The 25021-nt window shown below is 40.6% G+C and overlaps 1 protein-coding gene, 1 non-coding gene and 1 pseudogene across 17 annotated transcripts in view; 2 read left to right on the top strand and 1 right to left on the bottom strand.

Moving 5' to 3' along the window:
- UNC13B (unc-13 homolog B) overlaps positions 1–21930 on the bottom strand; it is a 219051-nt gene extending 197121 nt beyond the window's left edge. For all 16 annotated transcript variants that reach the window (XM_037036045.1, XM_037036051.1, XM_037036049.1 and 13 more), the window contains exon 1: positions 21595–21930. In XM_037036045.1, the coding sequence (XP_036891940.1) occupies positions 21595–21616 (22 nt within the window). In that variant the 5' untranslated portion in view covers positions 21617–21930. The remainder of the gene's footprint in view (positions 1–21594) is intronic.
- On the top strand, positions 19980–20114 carry LOC118979922 (small nucleolar RNA SNORA41). The gene has a single exon (XR_005065015.1). It is a non-coding gene; the product is annotated as a small nucleolar RNA SNORA41 (small nucleolar RNA).
- A 2331-nt stretch (positions 21931–24261) lies between the features above and the next one.
- Positions 24262–24756, top strand: LOC118979595 (39S ribosomal protein L30, mitochondrial-like; annotated as a pseudogene).
- Positions 24757–25021: the final 265 nt, after the last annotated feature.

The raw sequence follows: 25021 nt of genomic DNA, 5'->3' as shown, positions 1-25021 counted from the left end.
AATCATACATTGATGTTTCTCTTCCTTTCTCCTTCCCTTCCCCTCTAAAGATAAATAAATAAAATATTTAAAAAAATATATAGTGGCATGGGAGAGTGCTTGACTTCCGCCAAGATGGAGGCATAGGTGGAAACACTGTGCCTTCTCCCACAACCAAGTTTGAACACAACAAAGGTTTGGAGAACTAGGACACACCCAAAGACCAGAAAACGGAATTATACGGAAGTCTGACAACTACAAACCATTCAACGGGACGGTAAGAGAGGCGAAGCCAGCAGCCGAGCTGGGTCGGGCAGGACAGATCCCCCAACCTAGGCGCGCAGGCAGCCCGGAACCAGTCGGGGTACGGGGCAGACTGACCAAGGTCACACATTCGCGCACAGTGAGACGGACCACGCAGGCCCCAGGGGGCGAACCCAGTGGTGGAAGGCTGACGGCGGTGGCACACTCGCATGCAGTGGAACGAAACTCATGGGCCTGGTGACGGTGGTGGCTGCGGCGCTGGGGCCACGGCGGCAGGCAGGGGGCAGATGGGAAGCCATTGTCCCTCTTTGACCCCGCCCCCACATACAACATCACAACCCAGCAACTTAGTTGCCCTGTTCTAGTGAACACTTTAGGGCTCTGATCCTGCTACAGAACAGGCATGAACAGCCCAAAAGATGGTGCAAGAAGAACTCAAGGTCCCAGAGCCAATAACTCTAAGCCACCGAGAAATTGCCAGCCTCTCAGAAGCACAATTCAAGACACTATTTATCAGGATGCTCACAGAACTGGTAGATTATACTCACAAATTAGAGGAACATAGTCACAAATTAGAGGAACATATGAAGGCTAAACTAATTGAAATGAAGGGAGATGCACAGGAAACCAATAGTGATGGAAAGGAAACTGGGACTCAAATCAATGGAATGGACCAGAAGGAAGAACAAAACATCCCACCAGAAAGGAATGAAGAAATGAGAATTCAAAAAAATGAGGAGAGGCTTAGGAACCTCCAGGACATCTTTAAACGTTCCAACATCCGAATTATAGGGGTACCAGAAGGGGGAAAGAAACAGCCACGAGTGGAAAACGTATTTGAACAAATAATAAAGGAGAACTTCCCCAGTCTGGCAAAGGAAATAGACTTCCAGGAAATCCAGGAAGCTCAGAGAGTGCCAAAGAAGTTGGACCCAAGAAGGAACACACCAAGGCACATCATAATTACATTAGCCAAGACCAAAATGAAGGAGAGAATCCTAGAAGCAGCAAGGGATAAGGGGACAGTCACCTACAAAGGAGTACCCATCAGACTGTCAGCGGATTTCTCAAAAGAGACCTTACAGGCAAGAAGGGGCTGGAAAGAAGTATTCCAAGTCATGAAATCCAAAGACCTACAGCCAAGATTGCTTTATCCAGCAAAGCTATCATTTAGAATGGAAGGACAGATAAAGTGCTTCTCAGATAAGGTCAAGTTCAAGGAGTTCATCATCACCAAGCCCTTATTATATGAAATGCTAAAGGGACTTATATAAGAAAAAGAAGATGAAAAATATGAACAGTGAAAGGACAGCAAACACACAGTTATTAACAACCACACCTAAAACAAAAGCAAACCAAGAAGACAGCTAGATCAGGAGTGGAACCATAGAAATGAAGAACACATGGAGGGTTAGAAACGGGGGGTGGGAGGGGGAGAAGGGGGGAGAAGGCACAGAAAATAGCATAGATGGTAGGTAGAAAATAGATAGGGAGGAGGGCGAGAATAGTGGGGGAAATATAGAATCTAAAGAACTTGAGACACGTGGTTATAAACTAAGGGGGGGAGAATGGTGGGGGAGGGAGTGTGCGGGTGGCGGGGAATGAAGGGGGGGAATAGAACAACTGTAATGGTATAATCAATAAAATACATTAAAAAAAATAGAAACAGTGAAAAAAAATATGGTGGCATGGAGAGTAACAAACAAAACCAAAGTTGCAAACCAGTAGTATACGTACAACTTCATTTACTTATGTACAGTTCTGAGAAAATCTTAAATATCATTGCTAAGCTTCTACCTGACTTCATAGCTGTTTATCATAACTTAAAGAGAAAACTGATAAAGTATACATAAATATGTTACCCTGTCCTTGAAAAATAAATTAATTTCCCTAAGAATCAGCAAAATTCACTACCCATAAGCTCCTTCTCAAACCAAAAGACAAACAAGTACTTACGTAAAACTTTAGCTAACAAAGCCAATGACTAATTCTAAAGTAAATACAGTCCAGGTTATAACTGAGCATATACAAGTGCTCAAATATATCTTTTTAATTTTTTCTAAATAATAAACTTTAGTTGGAATAGATTTTCATTAATACACAATCAGATTTCTATGGTTACTATCTACCAGGACTCATTCAGGCTTGGTTATACATGGACAGCACAAGGTCAGTCTAGCCTTCACTTCGCCTAATTCCTTCATTAGGTGACTAACTCTTCTAGGCTATAAAGGAGTATAAAGAAAATTAGGACATTATTTAATTCATTCAGCTTAATGTTTTAACTTTTAATACCTAAAACCAGTATAGTTAAATCTTTTATATTACACATAAAGCTTAACCATTTCTTGGTCTTTATTAAAATCCATTAAATATCCCACAGGGAAGCCCACAGGTTAGTAATTGCTGATACATACACACATTAAATCAAATCGAGTGTTTATTGAGCATTACCGACTATGTGAAAGATTCTGTGGTCCTGTTTAAGGTACCTCAAACTGGAATTCAAGTCATTAACGTGAAGGAGGGGCATGCACACAGGGGATATTTAATGGCTTACCTCCCCCTTCTCCAGCTGCAATAAAGAGTGAGTGCACATGCTTGTGTGTGTGTGCATGGTTTTTACTAGCTTATCTCCCTTTTCCAGTTGCTACAGAGAATAGATCTAAATCTCAAAAAAAGGTAGAAAAGCAAGTTCCTGGACATAGAAGTAGCATTTAAATATTTATTTTATTTATTTTTAAAGAGAGGAGTGAAGGAGAAAGTGAGGGAGAGAAACATTGATGTGCAAGAGAAACATCAATTGATTGCCTGTTGCAGGCATCCCAACTGTGGGTGGAACGCACAACCCAGGCATATGTCCTGCCCAGGAATGGAATCAGTGACCTTCCACTTTGCAGAATGACGCCTAAACAACTGAGCCACATGGATCAGGGCTAGAAGTAGCATTTATAGATCATAACAAAAACACCTATTATCACCCTGAAAGGAGAATAAGGTTGTAAGTGACTCTAGATTGGAGTTCTGCTAGAGGTGGCTGGATCATTCCAACTAAGCAACTGATACACTACAAAGATATGTTTGCAGCCAATCCTTATATATCAAATACTGGTGTCTTATTTTATTTCAGTGATTTATTCTGGTTTGTTCCATTACAGTGATCTCTAACAGTAAGCAGATTAGAGTTATTGATACAGTAATTAATACTTTCACTTTCTTTTGTTTTTTTTTAAAGATTTTATTTGTTTGTTAATTTTTAGAGAGGGGGAGGGTAAGTGAGAGGGAGAGAAACATCAATGTGTGGTTACCTCACAGGCACTCCCAACCGGGGACCTGGCCCACAACTCAGGCATGTGCCCTGACTGGGAATCAAACTGGCAACCCTCTGGTTCACAGTCTTGTGCTCGATCCACTAAGCCACACCAACCAAGGTGTGGCTTATTTGTTTGATTTTTTATATACATTATATAAAATGTATATAAAAGGTTATATGCATATACAACATTATATAAAATGTATATAAAAGGTTATATAGATACACAACCAAGGTGTGGCTATTTTGTTTGATTTTTATATACATTTTCAAATAGTTTATAAACTGCTATAATTTCAAATGCGTCATTACATTGCCATCTTTTAGTTTACTAGAGGTTTAGCTTGCTAGAAGTTTGTAAAACATCCTTTCCAGTTTCCCAAAACTAAAGATATAAATGCAGAGGCCTTGTCAAATTCTAATCTATAACATTCCACTAGGAAAAATAAACTAGTATACAAAGTATGAAGCCATTTTATTTAACATATATATATATCCCTGGCTGGTGTGGCTCAGTGGATTGAGCACTGGCCTGCAAACCAAAGAGTAGCAGGTTTGATTCCCAGTCAGGGCACATGCCGGGTTGTGGGCCAGGTCCCCAACAAGGGACACGTGAGAACCAACCGCACATTGATGTTTCTCTCTCCCTTTCTCCCTCCCTTCCCCTCTCTCTAAAATACATAAATAAATAAGTAAACACACAACAGAGAAGACCAGTTACAATTTTTATTTTTCTCTTGGTGTATTTTCCAAAATGTCTAAAGTGTGTATATATTGCTCTTATAAATGTGAAAAAATAATTGTCACCAAAAAACTTTCCCTTATTACCCCAGATGAAATATGTTCTATTTTAATTGTTCCTCTATAATATTGCTTGTCATATTCTGTTCTATAACATATTACATTCTCCCATATCTACAAACCAGTTGGAGGATGGACACATCCGTTCATCTTTGTGAGCAACACAACGGTGCCTTAATTTGTGTTCACTAAGGCTGTATTCTGCTTCAGCTGAAAACAGTAAGACAAATTAGGCTAATTTCACATACAGCACAGGGCCTTAGTCTCTGGAGTAAACTGCTGTTGAATCCACACACAAGAAAAACTAATATCGCTACTAAATTCATGTACCAACATTATAATTCTTTCAACTACATATACTCAAGACTACTAAATGTTAACATCTTCAAGCACCATTTGCCCAAGGCCAGCAGACCAGCACTCTGCCAGATGCAGCCAGGCAGAAGAGACTACAATTTTATCTCCTGAGTCGACTTGGTATAGAAAGTCCCAATTTAATGATTATCTTGCTTAGTTTACATGAAAGTGGCTATATTTCAGTGGAAGCCCAATTAATTCCCAGGCATATTTTACACCGTAGGTGAGGCTTCATGAATTGTTTCCAGCACCCAAACTTTTCAGAATTTACCTACCACTCTGCATTGTCTAAGTTTTTTAAAACTGCAGAATATTTTCATGCCTATTGACCTTCACTCCAATACAGTGAGAATGGCACAGGCATTATCTTTCCCATTTGATAGAAAATAATTCTGAATGAAGTTAATAGCCTTATAGATTAAATTTTAGCCATTACCTGTGAGACTCAGAATTTTCCAGAATCCAAAATCCTGGATTCTCCATTATTCAACATGTCCTCACAAGAATAAAAAAGAAAAGGAATTTAAGTTGTGAACACTATTAAACAAGAGCCATAATGAACTCTCCAATCTATAAAACACCTGGTATAATATTGGCCCTGAATACATACTAAGCAAACAGAAACCACAGGTGTAGTGAAACTGATTTACAACCAACAGTGCAAAAAGTAATCTTCCCCTAAGCATCATTTATAAAATAAGTCTCCTTTCATGTTCCAAAACACTATCTGATATTATTAATTTTGGAGTTTACATTTTATAAGCCAGAAAATCTAAATTCAGCTTTACTGTATGTAAACATACTAACTTCTGTGGACCCAGGGAACTCATCTGTAAAATGAGAATACAATAAAGATAAACTAACAAGGTTATTTTAAGAATTATTAATCCTCACCTGCTTATTAGCAGAGAGCTTGGCAAAGAGCAAAGGCTTACTAAATATTAGCTTCAGTATTTCACTGATTCTAAGATGGTAAGACATTATCTCATATTTTAAGAATATGAAAACGTGAAATCAAACGTGTCTTAAAAACAATAACATGGCCCAGGCCAGGTAGCTCAATTGGTGACAGCGTCATCCCAATATGCCAAGGTTGTGGGTGTGATCTCTGGTCAGGACACATACAAGAAGCAACCAATGAATGTAAAAATAAGTGGAATAACAAACTGAAGTCTCTCCCACCCCCCTTAGGCCCCTCTCTTTCTAATCAGTAAGTAAAAAAAAATTTAATTAAAATAATGATGTGTCAATCCATAGTATTTTTTTCAATGGTACATAAAATAATAATGAGTCTTATAATCTCTAGCATCCTATAGTCAATGAAATGCAGTATATCATGATGACAATGCGGAGTAAATGTTTACCCACCATTCCTCCACCCAACAAAAAATACAAGACCAGCCCTGGCTGGTGTAGTTCAGTACTTTGAGCATGGGCTGTGAATTGAAGGGTTGGCCAGTTCAATTTCCAGTCAGGGCACATGCCTGGGCTGTGGGCCAGGTCCCGAGTGTGGGGAATGCAAGAGGCAACCATACATTGGTGTTTCCCTCCCTTTCTTTCACCTTTCTCCTCTCTCTAAAAATAAACAAATAAAATCTTAAAAAAAAAAAAAAAAACAAGACCAAATCTACACCTCTCACCCTGATCTCCCTAGTCATGTTTCCAACTGTAACACATGGACAGACTGCCAGCACCTCAAATTTAACGGGTCTAAAAACAAAATTATCATCTTCACAGAAGCTGTTACTCTCTTCCACTTCCTGCCCCAATTACTGACACGATAACAAAAACCCTGACTCTACCTTGACTTCTTTCCTCTTCCTCTCCCAACTGAGGCCTTTCCGTCTCTCAGTTAGAATCTAATATACCATTTCTAAACCCCATTTTATTTTATACCTCTGTTTTAGAAATTACCAAACCGTATCTTTCAACATATTTAGTTATACACTTGGCTACATCTTAAGCCTCTACAAAGAAAGAATATAAAAGAAGACTAAAAGTAAGTTAATATTTAAGAGTAAAAGTTACTATAGCAAAGAAATTTCACACACATGATTTCACTTTAGCATTTAATTCTCAGCCCTGGCTTTTGTGGCTCAGTGGACTGAGTACTGGCCTGTGAAACATTGGTTTGATTCCTGGTTGGGGTACATCCCTGGGTTGCAGACCAGGTTACCCAATGAGGGGCTCACGAGAGGCAACCACACATTGACGTGTCTCTCCCTCTCTTTCTCCCTCCTTTCTCCACTCTCTAAAAATAAGTAAATAAAATATTTTTAAAAAGCTCTTCCTATTGAAAAAAAAATGTTTAATTCTCAACTCTCTGAGGTACACTGAACAGATGCTAACACTTCATTTTGAAATTATGGGTTAAAAGTAAAGACGCTTGCCAAAAGAAAGAGGTGAGAAGAGTGGTCAAACTGGAAGAAAAAAACTGAAAAAATACACATCAAAATGCTAACACTGAGGCCAGTTTACCGGCCAAAGACAGGCAATTTATATATCCATAAGGATAACAACCACACTGACTGAAATGCATCAAATATGTGTAAATCTATGATATCATAATAATACTGAAAACAGAAACTGATTGGACATCATTAAGGATGCTTAATGGACCAAATCACTATTTTGAAAATTGTTAAATAAAAGTATCAAGCATTTATCCCAACTTTCTTAGAAGAGCCCACTTGGTGGCTAAATAGAAAATATGGGGAAGTTTTTCTTTATTGAAATATTCCAGCTAATAAATGAAGATGGGGTGATTAAATTAGAATATCACCCTTTTGCAGCCTAATGAATTAACAGATTAGATGTTAAGCATCAGTGAGCACTAACATCACAAAGAGAGAGAGGGAGACAGACAACTAGACATTCCAGACCTTCTGATTAAGAAGAACCCAACACCATCCATGTAGTAGCCTTAGAAGAAAAAGGAGAAAGAAGAGGTACAGAGAAGGGGGTGAAGGAAAGGGAGGAAGGAGGAAGAAGAGGAGCTGAACAAGTTCCTAACTTCAACATTAGATTCATGATGTTGAATCTAACATCAACATTATAGGAAAAATATACAGTCTGTCCAGAAAAAGTCCAGCCATTGTTAATATAATGAGAACAGTTTGTACAACATCAATGTAACCTGGTACTCAAGGAGAGTGGAGTGGAATACGCATGTGTGAACAATGAAGACTTCATTCTACTAGTCGGTGGGGGCAGTAGACACCATAGATATGTGTACTATGTGCCTGTAGCATTGGAAATGACTGAGCAAGTATACAGCAACAAATCTGCACCAAATTTTCGTATTAAGCTTGAACATTCCTGCACGGAGGCTATTCAGATGATTCAGAAGCCTTTCGGGGACAATGCAATGAGTGTAGCATGAACAAAAGTGTGGCACAAACACTGCAAAGGTGGTTGAGAATCTGTTGAAAGTGATCCGTGTTCTGGAAGGCCTGCAACAAGCAGAACACCTGAGAATGTTGAACATGTACAGGCTGCAATCAACAAAGACTGGCTACTGCCAGTGCAAGAACTAGAGACTGATCTGGGGATTCAAAAAACTACTATGTCCAAGATTTTGGCACAGGATCTTGGCATAAAATGTGCCATGGCAAAATGTTTTGTAGCTTTTGCTACCAAAGCAGAAGGAACATCATGCTACGGTTGCTAATGACTTGATTCAAACAGCTACCAATGAACAAGATTTACTCAACTAGGTCATAAGCAGAGGGGAATCGTGGGTCTACAGCTATGACATGGTAACAAAGGCCTAGTCATCTGGTTCTCCATGCCCAGAGAAGGTGTGGCAAAGCCACAGTAAGATCAAGACAATGTTAACTGTGTTTTTTTGACTGGAAAGGCATTCTCTATCACAAGTACCCCCCTCCATGCCAAACAATTAATAAGGGAGTACTACCTTATTAATTGGTCTTCATCGGTTGAAAGATGCAATACGATGAAAACAGCCACAGCTATGGGCTACTGGTGATTGGCAGTTTTATCACAGTGTCCCCATTCATGCATCACATCTCATGTAGAGTTTTTTGCTGAAACATCAAATCACCCAGGTGACTAAGCTCTCCCCCTACAGCCCAGATTTGTCACCCTGCAACTTCTGGCTTTTCTCAAAACTAAAATCGCCTTTGAAACGGAAAAGATTTCAGACTGTTGATGAGATTCAGGAAAATACAATGGAACAGTTGATGGTGATTCCAACAAAGGATCTACAGGGTATTTTGAACAGTGGAAGAGATGCTGGGAAAACTTTGTGAGGTCCCAAAGCGCCTGCTTTGAAGGGGACTGAGGCATCATTGTCCTATGTACAGTGTTTCTTGCATCTCATATCTTCTTCAATAAATGTCTCTATTTCTCATATTATGTGACTTGATACTTTCTGGACAGACCTCAAGAACATGTTAAACTATGCCACAGGGATATAATCAGCAAAACCCAGTCTGAAAACAAGATATGATCCAGTTTCTTCAAGAAACAAACTGTAAAGAGTATGGGAGATGAAGGTGAAACCTATAGATGAAAAGAGACAGCCCTAGAAGGGTAACTCAGTCAGTTAGAGCATCATCCCTATACACCAAGGTTGTGGGTCTGATGCCCTGTCAGGGCACATACAAGAACAAACCAATAGCCATGGCTGGTGTGGCTCATTGGTTGGAGCATCATCCAGTAACCAAAAGACTGTGGGTTCAATTCCCAGTCAGGACACATACCTATTGTGGGTTCAATCCCTGCTCTGGACATATATGATCTCCAGGCACAATCCCCCTGGATTGTGATATCCCCTATCCAGGTGCCTACAATCCCCAGTCTGGGCATGTACGGAAGGCAACCAATAGATATGTCTCATATCAATGTTTCTTTCTCTCCCTTCCTCTCTCTCTAAAAGCAAAGGAAAAAAAATGTCCTTGGGTGAGGGTTTAAAAAAGGAATCAACCAATGAATGCATAAGTAAGTGGAACAACAAATCAATGTTTCTCTCTTTTCCTCTCTCTCTAAAATTAATTTTAAAAGATTTTTTAGCTCTGGCTGGCGTAGCTCAGTGGATTGAGCACGGGCTGCGAACCAAAGGGTCGCCAGTTCAATTCCCAGTCAGGGCACATGCCTGGGTAGTAGACCAGGTCCCCAGTATGAGGTGCGGGAGAGGCCACCGAGGCAACCGCACATTGATATTTCTCTCCTCTTCCCCTCTTTCTAAAAATGAATAAATAAAATAAAATAAAATTTTAAAGAGATGTAACAGAACTATCAACCAATAGCTAATGTGTGGAACTTATTATAATCCTGATTCAAACACTCAACTGTAAAAAAGAAAAAAAACTGTAACATTTCTGAACCAACTGGAAATTCAAATGCTAGATATTTAATGGAATTAAAAAACTGTCTACGATGTGATATTGGTTTTGTGGGCTTTCTAATTTTTATTTACTGATTTTTAGAGTGAGAGAGAGAGAAAGGGAGGGAGACAGGAGGGGAGAGACAGGCAGACATTAATTTGTTCTTCTACTTATTTATTGTGGGGTTTCCTCCCACATCAGGGGTAAGTTGGTGTGTCTAAATTGCCCCAGTCTGAGCGGGTGTGGGTGTGGGTTTGAGTGCACCTTGCGATGGAAGAGCATCCTATCCAGGGTGGATTCCCACCTTGCACCCTGAGCTGCTGGGAGAGGCTCCAATTACTCATGACACTGAACTGGAATAAGCAGATCGGAAAATTATCTTGTTTTTATTAATTTTTCTTAAATATGCACAGCTCACCTTTATTTCCATATTTAGTATTAGAAGTGTTGGGGGGTTTATTTAAAGGTTAGGCAATGTTTCTGTGACCAGAAATATGCCATAGGACCTTAACTCTTATTTATGTCAATTAGCCTATGGTAAAATTGGTTTTGTCATACATCATTTCACTCCAAGTCACAGTTTCCAAGAACTTTTCAACTATGTTAAGTGAGGATTTATAGTATATATAGGGTTTGATATTATCTGTAGCTTCAGGCATCCACTGAGAGGGTCTGAGAACCTATCTCCACAGATAAGGGCGGACTCCTATGTCAATCATACTTCAACTTTTAAAAAGTTCAAAAACAGGCAAAACTTCATGCTCCATTTTGCTGTGACCCTAAAACTGCTTTTAAAATAATGAAGTTTGTTCATTTAAAAAACAGTAAACTACTCTATGGCATTGGGGTCAGATAATGTTACGTTTGGAAAAGTGGGAAGGAGTAATAAGAGAGGAAGGATAGGATGGGTGTCTGGGGCTGTTAGCAGAGCTCCTTCTTGACGTAGGTGGTAGTCACACGGGTATGTTCACTTTGTAACAATTCAGTGAGACTAACGCTTAAGATACATGTACTTTCTGTACATATGTAATAAGTCAATAAAAATATATAATATACAAATAGCAAATCTGATTTTTAGTAAAAGACAGTCCACTAGAAAATATGTATAAAACGCTCCCCAAACTTAATGAATCTTCCTTTAAAAATTGGGAAAAAATAGTACAGTATTTTCCCACTCCAGCAGAGCCTTAACTTATTCTGCTTATCCCAAGTCAGACCTAACAGTCCTGATGGATTCTGGGTTTATATAAGAAAGGAGATGTTTTAAAACCTACCTAGATTCTTTGGGCTCTTATGTACTACATGGATACATATCATAAACAGACACAGAGGAGGTACACAACAAATATTTACTAATGATACACAGCCCAAACTTTAAACAAACTTGCATCACAAAGTCTGAAATACAGCACAAGTAAAATAGGATAAAAACTCAGTCTGTTGGCCTAAAGAGTGCAACTTCCAGAAATCCTTCTTTCACAGAATTACAGAATGTACTGCTTACAAGGAACAGAATAATTTATGACAACAGCTATCTATGGCAAAGTAAATTGGTGCTTCCCCCGTCACTGCTGCCTGGCTCAGACAAGGTACAATCAACTTCCTGATGCCACAGCTAAGCAAGAGGAACCCAGCAGCAACTCTGCCTATAAGGGCAGGGACTATGATGTGATGTAAACCCAGCAGCAAGGAGTTAGCTGAGGAAGATGACAATAACGTTGGGGGAAAATTGAGAAGTATTTGACTCTAAAATCTAAACTCTAAAATCATTACTATTCCTACTTTCCACAGTGACAGTAAATCAAAATACAAATGACCCTGAAAAACTTAGAAGTTAGGGGCACTGGACCCCACTCCCACAGTCAAAAATCCACACTTAACTTTACGTCCCCAAAATCTTAGCTACTAATAACAGCCTGCCATCAATTGGAAGTCTTACTGATAACATAAAGTCAATTAACACATATTTTGTGTGTTATATGTATTATATATTATATCCATATAATAGAGTATGCTAGAGAAAAGAAAATGTTAAAGAAAATCATAAGGTTCATCTGAGTTTTTTCAAATTGTCACAAATCTCCAAATATTGTTCCAACACATTCACTGAAAAAAATTGGCATATACATGGACCTACGTAGTTCAAACCCGTGTATTTCAAGGTTCAACTCTGTCTTTGGGGTCTCATGTGTCCTGAGTGTCCATCAGCATTCACCTTCTAAGAGTTTCTCGATAGTATCCTTTCAGTTAAATAGATGGGTATGTGATGATAAATTATGACAAGCTTTTCTAAGGGCAAGTCATAATATTAATCAACTTGGTATAGGTCTCATCACTAGTGACATTGTTTCATTGTTTTAAAAACACAAGTACTAATACAAAGAATACATAAAAGTACACTTCAATTTCTTCTACAGCTCACTTCTTCTACTTCTATGACTTTTTTTATTGATGTTCAAGTACAATTGTCTCCATTTTCACACCCCCACACCTCCACCACACCCGTCCCTGCCCCCCACCCTTGAACCAACCCCCTTTGGCTTTCTCCTTGTGTCCTTCATATATGTTCTTTGATTGTCATCCCCCCTCTAATCCCCTATTATCCCTCTCCCCCTCCACTCTGGTTACTGTCAGACTGTTCTTTATTTGTGACCTTCCAAATAAACTATAACTTATTTTTTTAAAAGGAAGAAAATTATAGATCAAACTTGAGAGCTGAGTTCTTTGGTCTTTTTGATAGTCACAAAATATTACCTACTGGTAAAACACCTACCTCTAATAGAGAATGCTGACCTGAGAGACTCTGAGGCATTTGGCTTGCTAATGGTTCCAGGTAAGTATAAGTATTATGCCAGGAAAACAGCATCGAGCAAATCACACAAAATCCTGATGAAAATCTTACTGGAGATCCCCAAATATAATAAAACTATCTGCAAGGATGTTCATTATAGCATTTTTAAAATACATTTTATTGATTATGCTATTATACTTGTCCCATTTTTTCTTCCCCTTTATTGCCCTCCCCTCTGCACTACACCCCTCCCTACCAACATTCCACACCCCTTAGTTCATGTCCATAAATATAAGTTTATAAATATAAGTTATTTGGTTTCTCCATTTCCTATTCTTAACCTCCCTGTATCTATTTTGTACCTATCATTCATACTTCTTATTCCCTGTACCTTTTCCCCTATTCTCCCCCTCCCATCTCCCACCCTGCTGATAACTCTCCATGTGATCTCCATTTCTGTGATTCTGTTCCTGTTGTTGTTTGCTGAGTTTGTTTTTGGTTTTTTTTGGTTCAGTTGTTGATAGCTGTGAATTTGTTGTCATTTTGCTGTTCATAGTTTTGAACATCTTCTTTTTCTTAGATAAGTCCTTTTAACATTTTTTTAACATTTCATATAATAAGGGCTTGGTGATGATGGACTCCTCAAACTTGACCTTATCTGGGAAGCTCTTTATCTGCCTTCCCATTCTAAATGACAGCTTTGCTGGATAGAGCAATCTTGTATGTAGGCCCTTGCCTTTCATGACTTTGAATACTTCTTTCCAGCCCCTTCTGACCTGTAAGTTTTCTTTTGAGAAATCAGCTGATGGCCTTATGAGAACTGCTTTGTAGGTAACTGTCTCCTTTTCTCTTGCTTCTTTTAAGATTCTCTCCTTATTTTTAATCTTGGGTGGCGTAATTATGATGTGCATTGGTCTGTGCTTCCTTGAGTCCACCTTGTTTAGGACTTCCTGACCTTCTTGAACTTCCTGGAAGTCTATTTCCTTTGCCAGATTGGGGAAGTTCTCCTTCATTATTTGTTCAGATAAGTTTTCAATCTCTTCCTCATCCTCTTCTCTTACTGGCACCCCTATGATTCAGATATTGGAACATTTACAGTTGTCCTAGTGGTTCCTAAGGCTCTCCTCATTTTTTGAATTTTTATTTCTTCATTCTGTTCTGCTTGAATGTTTATTTCTTCCTTCTATTCCAAACCATTGATCTGAGTCCCAGTTTCCTTCTTGTCACTGTTGGGTCCCTGTATATTTTTCTTTATTTCACTTCACATAGCCTTCAGTTTTTCCCTCTATTGTGTGACCATGCTCAACCAATTCTGTGAGCATCCTGATTACCAGTGTTTTGAACTCTGAATCTGATAGGTTGGCTATCTCTTCATCACTTAGCTTCATCTGTTCTTTCATTTCAGTCATACATTTTTGTCTTGGCAACCCTGTTACATTGTAAGGGTTGGAGCCTTAGGCATTCACCAGGGTGGGGCAACCCACAGAGCTGTGTTGTGGTACTGTATGTAGGGGAGGGGTCCAAGATGGAACAAATCTGCTTGCTCACCTCTCAGCCAGCTTTCAGTTACTTTCCCAGCTACCCACAAGCAAATTGGGCCCTTCTGGTGTCAATTCCTGAGTGCGTGGGTCTGTGTACATCCTAGAACCCTGTAGGTCTCTCCAGCAAACTCTCCCATGAGGCTAGGAGTTTTTCCCTCAACTCTCAGAGATTTTCTCAGTCAGAGGTTTCAAGGCTTTATTTCCCTGCGCTAAAGCCCTGGGTCACGTGGTCCATCTCACGCCCCAATTGTTCTTCCCAGTTTATCCACACACAAATGTGGAACTCCCTGGTACTCCAACCACTGCCTTGCCAGGCATTATCTCTGCCCCAGCTGCCTGTCTCCGCCCCTCCTACCAGTTTGAATGAATGTTTCTTCTTTAACTCCTTGATTGTCAGACTTCCATACAGTTCAATTTCCTGGCAGTTGTGGGTTTTTTTTCTTTTAAAATGTGTTGTTGTCCTTCTTTTGGTTGTGTGAGGAATCAAAGTATATCTAGCTATGCCTCCATCTTGGCCAGAAGTCCACTATAGTATTGTTTATAATAGAAAATTTTAAAAATTCTAAATGTTCGTCAATATGAAAAGAATTGAATTGCATACAATCTAATGTATGCAATACTCTACAGCCATTAAAAAGAATAATGTAGACTCATATAAGCTGATAGGCAAATATGACAATTTTTTTAAAAAGTTGACTATTATACACATCCAATTGTACTATCTATATGTGCATATGTAGTGAAATTTCTAGAGTATGCAAGAAACAGTAAACAGTAGTTACCTCTGGAGACTGAAAATAAGGATTGGGGACAGGAGAAGTTTTTCCTCTTCGTATCCTAAAGTGGTTAAGTTTCTTACACATATTCTGTTATAATAAGAATAAAACAATGAAAGGAATGAACAAAAAAGTTAATAATGGTGTTGAGGCAGTGTTAGGACAAAGGTAACTTTTATTTTCCCTTTAGTTTCCTTTTTATACTCTTCTGCATTTTCTTAATTTTCTGTGATTAACAGTATATTAGCATATCTTGCTTTTCAAATCACCAAAGCTATTATTTGTTTTTTATTTTTTAAGTCAAGTATGATCACTTCTGGTTCAAATTAGAGGAGGAAAACACATAGTTCAATTATAAACACTGTGGCAACTACAAAAACATATGGAAAGATTCAATTCTGAAAATGCTTTTGTTTGTAGAAACTAGTCAGGAACACCAAGAGAGTGAAGTTAAAGAAAAATCTTGATTTAGTTTAGTTTACTGGAGTTGCTCATGCCGAACTGGCGCCTAAGGAAGCAAAAAGAAATCAGTATTCTGAAGAAAGCTGCGCCAAACATTTGCAGAAAGATTAAGTAATATCTATAAAAGGGTGGGGTTTTTTTAAAGATTTTATATATTTTATTTTTAGACAGAGAGGAAGGGAGGGAGAGAAACTTTGATGTGTGGTTGCCTCTCATGTGCAGCCTACTGGGGACCTGGCCCACAACCTAGGCATGTGCCCTGACTGGGAATTGAACCAGTAACCTTGTAGTTCACAGGCCAGTGCTCTCAGTCCACTGAGCCATACCAGCCAGGGCAAAAGGTTGGCTTTTAAGAATTTTTTCAAGTCTAACCTCAACACTCAACATGGACATCCCTTTTAGAATACTCTTTCAAATACCACTCATTCAAATCCTGCTTAAGGTATCCTGTGTCAAAAAATTCTTGTGCATCCAGTCAACATGGCAGCATAAGCAGACATGGCTTGTGTCTTCGCACAACATCAAAATTAGCTCTAAAATATAGAACCATCACTCAGAACTGTCAGAAATTGAGTTGAGTGGTAGTCTGACAACTAGGGAATTAAAGAAACCATGTCCATTCAGACTGGTAGTAGGGTCACAGACACAGAACAGGCTGGTCCTTCACCCACTTGTGGTGGATAAAAATTCAAAAGGGATATCTCAGGAGAAAAAAGTCTCAGTCCTACACCAGGGACCCTGAGGCAGGGTTTCAGTGCCAGGAAGATAAGTCCCCACAACTTTGGCTTCAAAAACCATTGAATCAGTAGAAGAAACTGCTGGAGCCCCAAGCAGTTCCTGTTAAAAAATCCAAACACAGAGTCACCTACTCAGACTCACTCACTCTGAGCTCCAGAACTGGGGTAGCAGCTTGAAAGACACCAGTGATACACAAGGAGAAACTGAAGTGTCTGATATCAAGGAAGCAAAAGCCATTGTCCCTTTTCTAAACCCTCCCCCACAGAGTGGGGAAGCTGGTGCCATATTCGAGACTTCATCAGCCTAACACTATTTTAACAGCCTTGCAGATCCCCAGAGACTCTGCTCCACCCAGTTTACAGGCCCATCCAAGCTACTTTTCTATATGAATGGCTGGTCTTGGCTTGGCTGGTCTTGGCTTGGCTTCCCAACTTCCTAAATCCTATCAAACAAGCAACAGCTGGCCTCAGTGACTCCCAGGCCAAACACCATCAGCAGTCAGCCTAGAGTCACAGCTTGCTTTCACCTGGGAATCTCCAAGCCCAACAAAGGTAACAACCATCTCAGATTGCTTTATAGCTCAGGAAGGGTGGCCCTGGGTAAAACACAGGTGGGGGCTGACCTTGGCCTGCACCATCTGGGAACCCCAAGGCCAGTGCACTCAGTGGACAGCTATAGACCACGTTGGAGCACCACCACCCTGCCCCAGCACAGCTGATCCACCACAGAGGGTGGGTTGGTGGCAGCAGTCACAGCCAATCCTTGCAACTAACTGGCCTCGGTAAATCCCTCCTATTGATTTGCCAACAGCAACCAAGGCCCCACTACAAGAGGAGGGTGTACTCAGCCCACATGAAGGGTGCACACTAAATACCCAGCTTGAGTGACAGAGGAGGCTATGTCACTGAACCCTACAGGGCACCTACATTAGACCATCTTACTAAGACACAGATTCAAAGCAGCTCTACCTAATACATAGAAACAAACACACGGCCAAAACAAAGAGACAAAGAAACATGGCCCAAATGAAAGAACAGATTAAAACTCCAGACAAAGAGCTAAACAAAATGGAGATAAGCAATCTATCAGATGCACAATTCAAAACACTGGTTATGAGGATGCTCAAGAAACTTACTAAGGACCTCAGCAGCATAAAAAAAGACCCAGTCAGAAATTAAGGATACACTGATGAAAATAAAGAACAATTTACAGAGAAACAACAGCAGAGTGGATGAATCCAAGAATCAATTCAATGATATGAACATAAGGAAGCAAAAAACAACCAACCAGAGCAAGAAAAAAAAAGAATCCAAAAAATTAAGGATAGTATAAGTAGTCTCTGGGACAACTTCAAGAGTTCTAACGTCTTCATCATAGGGGTGCCAGAAGGAGAAGAGAAAGAGCAACAAATTGGAAACGATTTGAAAAAAACAATGAAAGAAAACTTCCCTAATTTAGTGAAGGAAATAGACATGTAAGTCCAAGAAGCACAGAGAATCCCAAAAAAGATGGATACAGAGAGGCCCAATCCAAGCCACATCATAATTAAAATGCCAAAGGTTAAAGAGAGAACTTTAAAAGAAGCAAGGGAAAGGAGTTAGTTACCTACAGGGGAGTTCCAATAAGACCGTCAGCTGATTTCTCAGAAGAAACTTTGCAGACTAGTGGGATTGGCAAGAAATATTCAAAATCATGAAGAGCAGGAACCTACAACCAAGATTGCTCTACCCAGCAAAGAAATCATTTGGAATCAAAGGGGAAATAAAGAGCTTTGCAGACAAGAAAAATCTAAAGGAGTTCATCATCACCAAACCATTATTAAAAGAAATGTCAAAGAAACTTATTTAAGAAAAAGATCAATACTATGAACAATAAAATGGCAAAAAATACAATTCTATCAACAAGTGAATCTAAAAAACAAATTAGGCAAACAAGAAGAACAGAGGCAGAATCACGGATACAGAGAGCATTTTGCATGGATGCCAGATTGGAAGGGGCTGTAGGGGAATCGGTGATGAGGTGAAGGGGTTAAGTAGTATAAATAAGTAGTTACAGAATAGCCATGGGGATTCTGTAAAGTACAGTGTAGGAAATGGAGTAGCCAAGGAACTTATACTCATGACCCATGGGCATGAACAATGGTGGGGGTATTGCCTAAAGAATGAGTGGTGCTGGGTGGAATGGAATCAAAGTGAGGAAAATCAGGACAACTGTAATAGCATAATTAATAAACTATAATCTTAAAAAGTAAAAAATAAAAATAATCCTCATAAGTATGTTTGTTAAGAATAACCCTAATTGATAAAGTTCTTACTTACATTAAGCTAATATCTAATTTCCTACAATTTTCAATGATTGCTCAACTTGTCCCAACTCTATCCTCTGGAACAACAGTTTTTTAAAAGTATTTTCATCTATTATGATCCTCTCCCTCTTAAATTTCCTCAAAACTAAACCTCTTGATTCTTCAAATGACTTTACACTCTCCATTATTCTAACCATTCTCCTCTGAAGAAATTCTAGTTTCTAAATGTGCCTCCTGGAATCAAATACCCCCACTGATCACAAAATTCCAGATCTTATTGGACCAGCGCTATTATCACCTTTGTGTGGGTCACCATGAGAATAACAGTACAAGGCTAGGTGCCAGGCAGTTTACAATTCATTGACAATTTAGTGGCACTGTTCAGACCATAAGCAATTTATGTTTTTAAGAGTTAAAGTGTATAGAAAGGTAAGATGACTGAGGAATTGGGGAAATTTTCAACAAACAATGTAGATTATAAATTTGGAAAGGAAGTACACATTTTTGATAAGCAGAAAATACAGAAAGAAAACTATTTGGGGAATATAAATCCAGGACAGTGCAGAGACAGGAATGACCCAAGTTAATACTACAGCAAACTACTTATGTAAAGATAGGCAAGAATAGAACCAAAAAGGAGGGCTGGAGTCAGGCTACTTATATCAAGAGCCCTTAACCTGAATGATTGAAGGGTTAGATCAAGAAATTGACTTCTTAATTGAGATGGTCAGTAATTAAAATCAATATCAGTTTGCCAATTTCTACATCAAGTCAAAGACTGCTTGAATTTTGACTATAAAAAATGTTTCTAATTCAATTCTACTCCAAGACAAACAGAAATTGAGTTGTTCTACATATATCATTACACAAGCTTCTTTCAGAACATGAATAACACTCCTAACTGCTAAAATATGATGCAAAGAATTCATTTTAGAAAGATTTATTTTGAACCATTTCTGTAGGTTTTGCCAGGATGAATAATTTGCCATTTAATATGAGTACTTCTTTATAAGGTAGCTGCCTATTTCAGTAATTAATATCTTCGGATCTCCATTCAAAAGACAATGACCTGCTGGTCTCCACTCCCCCAGGTTCAAAAGAAGAGAAATTTCACTAATGAACATTAAAAGGTTAAGATGTTAGCTAAACAGCAGAATTTCTAGACATGAATGATGCCCGATATACAACAAATAAAACAGCACCTCCTTTGAAGTGATTTAATAGTGCTGCTGCCTAAAGACTTCTTCATAAGGACTAGCTCTGTAATACAGTGTGGCAGTAGAGATTTAAACTGTCCAAGAGTCTTCCACAGCTACTGGTCTGCCGCTGTTCTTGTGGAGGCAGTTGTGACATTCCTCTGTGGGAAAGGAAGTGCTACATGATTAAACACCTCTTTCTTAGCAAAACAGAAAATGAGCATATATGTGTGACAAACACAAGATGTGTTCCGTAGTTTTGTGTGGCTAAGAGATAATCCCTTCTGAAACAAATTAAGATTTGTCACGTGTCTTGCATTAGGTTAAAAAATTAAATATTTGAGTAAAAAAATTGTCCAAGAGTCATTGCAAAACCCAACCTCTCCCAAATCCTGCTACTCAACAGCAGGGATCTGAAGGAATAAATAGACTCCCAGCTGCCGACAGACATGTCTTCCTAAAAGCAAATCAAATTCTCATTAATGAAAAAAAAATCTGTGTGTCTCATAATCCCCAGAAATAGCCAAATCCATTTTGGGTTAATGCAGATTTAACAAAACAGTGGAAGAGAACAGAGAAAAGCAGTCCTGTTTGTCAGCAGCTGGGGGAAAATACTTATCAGAGAGATCACAAACAATGCTTCTAATCCACAGGGCTAGAAGAAACATGAACTCTAACTCGCCGGTAAAAAAAGGTTCAGCCAGGGAGAGATTCTCCTAGATCAATTCTCTCTCACACTCACAAGCCACCTTATTCCATCTGACTCAACACAGGTATGACAGGCTGTAACTTGGAATTTCCCAAGATCAAATTCAACTGGTAATCCAAATCTTGCTTTTTCTAATCAGATAATCTCTAAAATCACAGTCCTTGCATTCATTCAAAACCAGCATTGATCTTCTACTATGTCGGGCACGAGGAATACAAAAACCTGTAAGAAACAGTCTCTGCCCTCTTGGAGCTTAGTCCATGCACCTTGCCTCATGTTAAACCCCAAAGCCCTTGTCATAAAATATCCTCTTAGATGGATCGAGTGTCCTCAGTGAAAAAGCAGTAAGGTCCCTTCACCTTTAATTACTGTGACAGAAGCTAAGTAAATCAATCAATCACACTTCTTAGGCTCTGTTCTGGAAGGAGAGAAGCCAGCACACCTTTGCAAGTGTAATATGAGAAACAGCTTAGCCTAGAAGACTATGGGGAAGGAGCAAGGGATCAGAGACATGCAATAGAAGGGTGCAAGCCAAGAAATACACTGAAGAAGGGATATGACAGCTGTCCCACTACGTGTTCAAAGAGTGATTTAAAAAGACGAAAGGTCCTGCTACTAAACCGACTGTAGTTTTAAGGGTGCCCGGGAGGAGAAAGAAAAGAATGAGAGAGACTGCCCACTACTGACAGACCCCAACTATCCTCTATCTCCTTGCTCAGTCCACTCTCACTAGAGAAGAGCGCCCATCACTGTTTAATAGGACCTGGGCCTGCCGGCCAACAACACTGTCACATGGCCACCGGAATGGAGAGGTAACAGTCCCTGCACAGGAGCGTGAGGAAAAACAAGAGTGGAAAGAACTCTTTAAATGTTTATAAATAAGTTAACATAATTTCCCCCAAGGACAGACAGGAAGTGAAGTTTGGAAACGGTGGTAACCCGACGTCCCCTGGAAGCGTGTGGGGACCTCTCAGCGACCCCCGCCCCACCCTCCCCTGAAGGCCGCGTACTCACCACGCACGCAGAGAAGCGACATGTTCGAGGAGACGGCGTGACTCCGCCGCGCCTCTGCCGGGTCGCCGCACTCTCTTCCCTTTCAGCAGGTGCCCGGGCTGCTCCTCCTATCGGCCCCAAGGGTCTGGCCGCTGTTCATGGTCCCCCGTCGCAGGCAGCGTTCTGCCACTCCCTCTGACCCGTTCCAATTCTCACCGTCTGAGAGGGTTCCCGATAACTGTGAGTACCAGCCGGCAGGCTGGGGACTGGGTGCGGCACCACGGCGCCATCGTTGGGAGGCAGGAGCAACCGGGACTCCCTCCCACCACTCCACCCGGGATCCGTGCTAGCGCCTGGACAGAGCCAACCCGTGGCGCCCAGCCTCCCAGCCAATCAACTCACGCCCAGTCCACAGACCCCGCCCCCCAGGCACGTAGGAGGCGGAGTCTCCCCCCTTTCCCTACAGGCAAGAATGAAGGAACATCCCCCCAAACTAGGAGGCTTAACCCAAGGAGGGGCGGGGCTTCCCCTCACCTGTGTGAAGGGGGAATTGAAGCCCTCTTCTCCAGCGTGGGCGGGCTTCCTCCCCAAAACAGGTTCTTTTCATTGAAGAATTTCCATTGAACTTGATTAAAAGGTCTATCCCTTGGCTGATGGAGTACTTATCGGTAATAATTTTAAAAGATCCGTACCACACAGCAGGGGATATTTTTAATTAGCAACGATGGCAAAAAAGAAAAAAAGGTCTGGAGACCTCAGTTGTTATCTAGACCTTTCTTCATGCTCGCCATTGTATCTCCAATGTCTGGATACTGCCAAGTATATTGTAATCAGTCCAAAATTACCTACTGATTGAAGGATGAAGGGAACAAGGCTTTTTATACTGGGGACTTCTGGCAAGAAGATGTATGCACATGTGATGGAAGGGAAAAAGAACAGAGCAGGAAATAGGAAGATACGTGTTATGATGTACAGGTGCAATACCTCGTCACCCCAAATTCTGATTTAACTGGTTTGGGGTGGAGTTAAGGCACTCTATTTTTTTAAAGCTCCCCCAGATAATTCTAATGTGATGCCAGATTTTGGACTAGGTGCTTTGTAATGCCTCATTAGCCCAGCTAAGATTTCAGGCTGTGCAAGTTCTGGGCACCATAGGATTGACAGGAAGGGTCTGTCAATCAAATAGGGTCCTTGCCTTCCAAAAGCAAATCTAGCCACAATATGATACTTCCCAATGGAATAGGTGCTATGAGAAAGTGACACTAGAAGCCTGAAGAAGAAACGGAGAAGACTTGATCTTTTTAGTGTTTGGAGCAATACATTGAGGAAGACTTTAAATAAGGCGCTCAGACAGCCTAGTCAACAGAAATGCCTGACCCTAGAGATAATGGCCAGGCATAGGTAAACATGGCTCACCTCCTCACACAACCACATCAAAATTACAACTGAATTACAGAACAGTCACCACTCATAACTGTCAGAAACTGAGTTGAATGGAAGTCTGACAACTACAAAATTAAAGAATACACATCCACCAGACTGGTAGGAGGGGCAAAAACACAGAATGGGCTGGTCCCGCAGTCATGTATGGTGTATAAAAATTCAGCAAGGCTATCCTGGGAGTGAGGAGTCCTAGCCCCACACCAGGCCACCTCAGCCCAGGATTCCAGTGCCAGGAAGATAAGTCCTCAAAATTTCTGGCCACAAAAGCCAGTGGGAATTGAGTCAGTGAAAGAAACTACTGGAGTCCCAAGCACTTCTTCTTAAAGAACCCACACATATAGACTTCCGCAAACTCACTCCCTCTGCGCTTCAGCAATGGGGTAGCAGCTTGAAAGGCACCAGTGGTATACGGTATACGGGGGAGGAACTGAAACATCTGGCATCAAGGCAGGAGCTGAAAGTCAGCTTTCTCCTGGTCTGAAAGGCAGGCAGAGGCCATTATCCCTTTTCTGAACACTCTCCCCCACACCCCCACCCCCACCCCACAGAGTCACAGAGCCTGCAGGCAGGTGCCATATCTGAGACTCCACCAACCTGGCTAACATGGTTTGCCCCGCCCTGGAGATCCTCTGAGGCTCTGTCCCACTCAATTTACAGCTGTTAACAGTGGCTTTTCCATATGAATGGCTGGTCTTGGCTCATGCTTTGCAACTTCCTAAATCCTTTCAAACAAGCAAGAGTTGGCCTCACTCATCCCCCAGTCCTCTCCCCACACCTATTGCTAAGTGGATCCAGACAGAGCACTAGCAGCAGCCAGCCTAGATTCACAGCTTGGCTCCACCGGGGACTCTCCAAGCCCAGCACAAGTAACAGCCATCACAGATTGCTTTATAGCTCAGGCAGGGGGGCAGCGGGCAAAACACAGGTGGGGGCTGATCTTGGCTTGCACAACCTGGGAAGCCCCAGGGCCTGGTCACCCAGTAGACAGCTACAGACCACACTGGAGCACCAAGCCCCTGCCCCTGCACAGCTGTTGTTATTACTTAGGTTGTATACATGAGGGAAGGTGATGTGGCTGGGAGGTGAAGATTGGTTGAGCAGAGGAAGAGTCAATATCTAAGGATATGATGTAGGCTCTCAGGCATCCCAGTTTACCAGTTGAAAGTTAAAAGGGAAGGTTCAGCTTTCTGTCAGAGGATAACAACATTCAGCAATCACTGCCTCTATAGAGAACACTCACCACTAATGGCTTGGATTTTGTGCTCAATAGTTCAGAGGCCCCCCACCCAGGCAGACTACAAACTGTGACAAATGGTGTGGAGTCTCTCATTTGCACAGATTGGATCCGTCACAAGGTTACCAAATCAAGAATTCCGGATAAAGTATTTCAGCAGTTCACCTGCAGATCATGAAAAATATGGTGGGGATCCATCCACAGCACCCTCATAAACTGCATATTGTTAGCAGAATAAAAAGTACAAAAAGACATTCATATTGAGGAAAAGAAATAATAAAAATGTTTGTATTAGAAAAAGCTCACACTCCCAAATTTACAAGAACATCCCTTCAGTAAATGCAAACATTGAAAGTGGTTAAACATTTGATAAGAATCAATCACCTGAGGTTACCACAAGGACTTCCAGCAGAGGGCCACGTGACTCAGAATACCTCAAGAGCACTGGGCAGTTAGTAGTGCAGTCACCTGTAAGCCCCAGGGACCAGGAAGCAATTCAATCCTAAGGCTGGAGCAGTTTCTGATTTTAAAAAGTACAAGGCATATTTATTTAAAGACAGTGAGGAAGTGTTCTCATTAAAAAATATTTTAAATGCAAAAAAGAGGACAATAAGGTCCTCTGCCCTCTAGGTACTTAACCAGGACCAGATATGCTTATCCGCGTGGTAGGCGTATCTTCAGAATCAACTCAAACAGGGATAGAAAGCCCAATGCTTGCAAGTTCTTCAGCGTTTGAATGGAATTCACACTTAGATTTAGCTGAGATGTAAG

The sequence above is a fragment of the Sturnira hondurensis genome, unplaced genomic scaffold, assembly GCF_014824575.4.
Source record: "Sturnira hondurensis isolate 20B ecotype Veracruz unplaced genomic scaffold, ASM1482457v3 Scaffold0022566, whole genome shotgun sequence".
NCBI classification, from domain to species: domain Eukaryota; kingdom Metazoa; phylum Chordata; class Mammalia; order Chiroptera; family Phyllostomidae; genus Sturnira; species Sturnira hondurensis.
The sequence above is the reverse complement of the archived record's forward strand: the minus strand, read 5'-3'. Positions and strand labels throughout refer to the sequence as shown.